This window comes from Oncorhynchus keta, chromosome 1 (assembly GCF_023373465.1).
Source record: "Oncorhynchus keta strain PuntledgeMale-10-30-2019 chromosome 1, Oket_V2, whole genome shotgun sequence".
Classification (NCBI taxonomy): Eukaryota; Metazoa; Chordata; class Actinopteri; order Salmoniformes; family Salmonidae; genus Oncorhynchus; species Oncorhynchus keta.
In genome coordinates this window covers 90,392,172-90,397,171 of record NC_068421.1, presented here as the reverse complement: position 1 = coordinate 90,397,171, position 5,000 = coordinate 90,392,172, and the positions used below count along the sequence as shown (strand labels likewise).

The 5,000-nt window shown below is 53.7% G+C and overlaps 1 protein-coding gene across 1 annotated transcript in view; it reads left to right on the top strand.

Moving 5' to 3' along the window:
- The window catches only part of anos1b (anosmin 1b), a 194,582-nt gene that overhangs the window by 121,781 nt on the left and 67,801 nt on the right, over positions 1-5,000 (top strand). The window contains exons 4-5 of the mRNA XM_052465113.1: positions 2,110-2,317; positions 3,458-3,642. Coding sequence (XP_052321073.1) covers positions 2,110-2,317; positions 3,458-3,642 — 393 coding nt within the window. The remainder of the gene's footprint in view (positions 1-2,109; positions 2,318-3,457; positions 3,643-5,000) is intronic.

Below are 5,000 nucleotides of genomic sequence, written 5' to 3'. Positions count from 1 at the left end.
CACCTCTCACAGCCAGCTTCCACCCACCTCTCACAGCCAGCTTCCACCCACCTCTCACAGCCAGCCTCCTCACCCCTCTCACACCCAGACTCCTCCTCTCTCTCTCCTCACAGCCAGACTCCTCCTCTCTCTCCTCTCACAGCCAGCCTCCTCACCCCTCTCACACCCAGACTCCTCCTCTCTCTCTCCTCACAGCCAGACTCCTCCTCTCTCTCTCCTCACAGCCAGACTCCTCACCCCTCTCACAACCAGACTCCTCCTCTCTCTCTCCTCACAGCCAGACTCCTCCTCGCTCTCTCCTCACAGCCAGACTCCTCCTCTCTCTCTCCTCACAGCCAGACTCCTCCTCTCTCTCTCCTCACAGCCAGACTCCTCCTCTCTCTCTCCTCACAGCCAGACTCCTCCTCTCTCTCTCCTCACAGCCAGACTCCTCCTCTCTCTCTCCTCACAACCAGACTCCTCCTCTCTCTCTCCTCACAGCCAGCCTCCTCACCCCTCTCACACCCAGACTCTTCCTCTCTCTCTCCTCACAGCCAGCCTCCTCACCCTTCTCACAGCCAGACTCCTCTCTCTCTCTCTTCACAGTGTGTGTGCGTGTGGATGTGCGTGTGTGCGCACGTGTGTGTGTTGCGTGTGTGTGTGTGTGTGAGACAGTTGTGTGTGTCTGTGAGCGTCTGTGGGTGGGTGGGTGTATTAGGGAGTTATAGCCATTGGCAATAGGTGTGTGTTTGTGTGTATATACTGCCATACACAGAGGCCTGCCAAGGTGCTGGTGGTTCTCTTTATGTTGCCAGTTTTCCCTGTTAGGTTTGTGTTTATACTGATCCTATATGGCAGAGACTGGCCATGGTGCTGAGGGGGACTGTCTGTGTGTGTCAGTGTGTTTGTATGCATACTTGAGTTGAATCCTTGCCAGTGTTCCATCCTGTAGGTTTGTTTGTGTGTATATGGCCATATGCAGGGCCTATCCAGTACCATGGTGGTTTTGGAGACTGTAAGAGACGAGACAGACAGCACCACACCAATATCAACTGTCTGTCTGTCTGTCTGTCTGTCTGTCTGTCTGTCTGTCTGTCTGTCTGTCTCCCACCTTCCCTCACTCCTCCTACTGTCCCTCGCCATCCCTCCCTCCCTCCTCCCCCTGTCCCTCTCCCTCCCTCCCTCCCTCTTCCTCCTACTGTCCCTCTCCCTCCCCTCCCTCCCTCTTCCTCCTGTCCCTCGCCATCCCTCCCTCCCTCTTCCCCCTGTCCCTCTCCCTCCCTCCCTCTTCCTCCTACTGTCCCTCTCCCTCCCTCCCTCCCTCCCTCCCTCCCTCCCTCCCTCCCTCCCTCCCTCCCTCCCTCCCTCCCTCCCTCCCTCTTCCTCCTGTCCTCGCCATCCCTCCCTCCCTCCTCCTCCTGTCCCTCTCCCTCCCCTCCCTCCCTCCCTCCCACCTCCCCCTGTCCCTCCCCTCCGCTCCCTCCCTCCCTCTTCCTCCTGTCCCTCTCCATCCCTCCCTCCCTCACTCCTCCTACTGTCTCTCTCCCTCCCTCCCTCCTCCCCTGTCCCTCTCCATCCCTCCCTCCCTCCTCCCCTGTCCCTCTCCATCCCTCCCTCTTCCTTTTGTCATTCTCCATTCCTCCCTCCCCCCTCCCCTGTCCCTCTCCATCCCTCCCTCTTCCTCCTGTCCCTCTCCATCCCTCCCTCCCTCCTCCCCTGTCCCTCTCCATCCCTCCCTCCCTCCTCCCCTGTCCCTCTCCATCCCTCCCTCTTCCTCCTGTCCCTCTCCATCCCTCCCTCCCTCCCTCCCCCCTGCCCTGTCCCTTTCCATCCCTCCCTCCTCCCCTGTCCCTCTCCATCCCTCCCTCTTCCTCCTGTCCTTCTCCATTCCTCCACCCCTCCTCCTCCCTGTCCCTTTCCATCCATCCCTCCTCCCCCTGTCTCTCCATCCATCTATCCCTCTCCATCCCTCCTCCTCTGTTCCTCTCCATTCTTCCATCCCCCCTCCCCTGTCACACTCTATCCCTCCATCCCTCCTCCTCTGTCCCTCTCCATTCTTCCATCCCCCCTCCCCCTGTACCTCCCTCCATCTAACCATCTCCCTCCCTCCTCCCCCTGTCCCTCCCTCAGAAGCATCATGAGTGTGTAACCAGTTGGGAGTTCTTGGTGTCTCTGAGGTCAGGGAAGCAGGGGGACTGCCCCCCTCCCCAGCGAGCCATGGGATTTGCTGCCGCCTGCGTGGAGAGCTGCTCCGCTGACAAACACTGCTCTGCCTCCAAGAAGTGCTGCTCCAATGGCTGTGGACACACCTGCCAGGCTCCAGCCAATCTCTATAAAGGTCTCACTATATCCACTTTGTGTACATGTTTATTTTAATCAATAGATACGGAGTGTGTGTGTTAAGACCGAAGGGGGGTGTTAAGACAGAAGGGGGTGTTAAGACAGAAGGGGGTGTTAAGACAGAAGAGGTGTGTGTTAAGACAGAAGGGGGGTGTTAAGACAGAAGGGGGTGTTAAGACAGAAGGGGTTGTTAAGACAGAAGAGGCGTGTGTGTGTGTTTGTTTGTGTTAAGACAGAATGGGGGTGTTAAGACAGAATGGGGGTGTTAAGACAGAAGAGGTGTGTGTGTGTGTGTGTGTGTGTTTGTTTGTGTTAAGACAGAATGGGGGTGTTAAGACAGAAGAGGTGTGTGTGTGTGTGTTTGTGTTAAGACAGAAAGGGGGTGTTAAGACAGAAGGGGTGGTGTCAAGATAGAAGGGGTGTGTGTGTGTTAAGATAGAAGGGGGGTCAAGATAGAAGGGGTGTGTGTGTATTAAGATATAAGGGAGGGTGTTAAGACAGAAGGGGTGTGTGTGTGTTAAGACATATGGGATGTGTGTGTTAAGACATGGGATGTGTGTGTTAAGACATATGGGATGTGTGTGTTAAGACAGAAGGGGGGGGGTGTTAAGACAGAAGGGGGGGTGTTAAGACAGAAAGGGTGTGTGTTAAGACAGAAGGGGGGGTGTTAAGACAGAAGGGGGTGTTAAGACAGAAGGGGGGGGGTGTTAAGACAGAAGGGGGTGTTAAGACAGAAGGGGGTGTTAAGACAGAAAGGGGGTGTTAAGACAGAAGGGGGGTATTAAGACAGAAGGGGGTGTTAAGACAGAAGGGGGTGTTAAGACATATTGGATGTGTGTGTTAAGACAGAAGGGGGTGTTAAGACAGAAGGGGGGTGTTAAGACAGAAGGGGTGTGTGTTAAGACAGAAAGGGGGTGTTAAGACAGAAGGGGGTGTTAAGACAGAAGGGGTGTGTGTTAAGACAGAAGGGGGGTGTTAAGACAGAAGGGGTGTGTGTTAAGACAGAAGGGGGGGTGTTAAGACAGAAGGGGTGTGTGTTAAGACAGAAGGGGGGGTATTAAAACAGAAGGGGGAATGTTAAGACAGAAGGGGGGGTGTTCGTGTGTGACTCATTATTCTCCTCACCTGACCCATGCAGGCGTACCTCTGAAGCCCAGGAAGGACATGTTATTTCTGGAGGACCAGCAGGGTCAACTGGAGGTCAGATGGGTGTCAAAGTTCAATGTGACCATCGAGCCAGTCCTCTACATCCTGCAGCGCAGGTGGAACCACGGAATACACCCCAGCGAGGACGACGCCTCGCCCTGGCACACCGTCGTCATGGTAACAATCCCAACCTCCGACCCCTGCAGTTTTATTTTGTGTATTTTGGGGGGGGTCGTCCTCGCTGGGGTGTAAACGAGATCGTCCAAAGATATTCAATTACTTTTGGAACTGTTTGTGTCTATGTATTACTGAAAACCAACTCATGTCAGCACTAAAGCCTTCATCAAGGTGCTAAACTGTCTAGCCGTTGAAACTGCTCTCTCACCACCCATGCCTGTCTAAACTAGCCTGTTTATGTATGTACGCCCACGTGTGTGTGTGTGTGTGTGTGTGTGTGTGTGTGTGTGTGTGTGTGTGTGTGTGTGTGTGTGTGTGTGTGTGTGTGTGTGTGTGTGTGTGTGTGTGTGTGTGTGCGCGCATGCATGTGTGTTTCTGTCTGTGTCTACAGTGTGTGTGTGGTGTAGGCAGAGGTTAGATAAATAACCCAGGCTTTCGGAGGGACCACAGCCAGTCATGGTTTTTGCACTGTTGAGCCCTGTCTAACTAAAGGTCCTCATTATGGTATTAGATGGCTGTGTGGAGGCAGACTCCCATCAGCCTCAGTTACATCATGAGGTCTAGAAAACATGGAGGAGCTTAACAAGGCAGGCGTTCAACACACAGTGTACATTTACATTTACATTTAAGTCATTTAGCAGACGCTCTTATCCAGAGCGACTTACAAATTGGTACATTCACCTTATGACATCCAGTGGAACAGCCACTTTACAATAGTGCATCTAAATCTTTTAGGGGGGTGAGAAGGATTACTTTATCCTATCCTAGGTATTCCTTAAAGAGGTGGGGTTTCAGGTGTCTCCGGAAGGTGGTGATTGACTCCGCTGTCCTGGCGTCGTGAGGGAGTTTGTTCCACCATTTGGGGGCCAGAGCAGCGAACAGTTTTGACTGGGCTGAGCGGGAACTGTACTTCCTCAGTGGTAGGGAGGCGAGCAGGCCAGAGGTGGATGAACGCAGTGCTCTTGTTTGGGTGTAGGGCCTGATCAGAGCCTGGAGGTACTGAGGTGCCATTCCCCTCACAGCTCCATAGGCAAGCACCATGGTCTTGTAGCGGATGCGAGCTTCAACTGGAAGCCAGTTGTGTAGTTCAGAAGAAGGAGTGCTGTGCTCTCCACTCCAAACTCCATCAAATAGCATATTTATTTGACAAGTGATTCAACACACTCATGCTCATTCAGACACACAAACACTGCATGGATTAGAGTTGTCCTGGAGTCAGTGGAAGAGAACTGGACTGGAGTCAGTGGAAGAGAACTGACCTGGAGTCAGTGGAAGAGAACTGACCTGGAGTCAGTGGAAGAGAACTGACCTGGAGTCAGTGGAAGAGAACTGACCTGGAGTCAGTGGAAGCAGGAGAG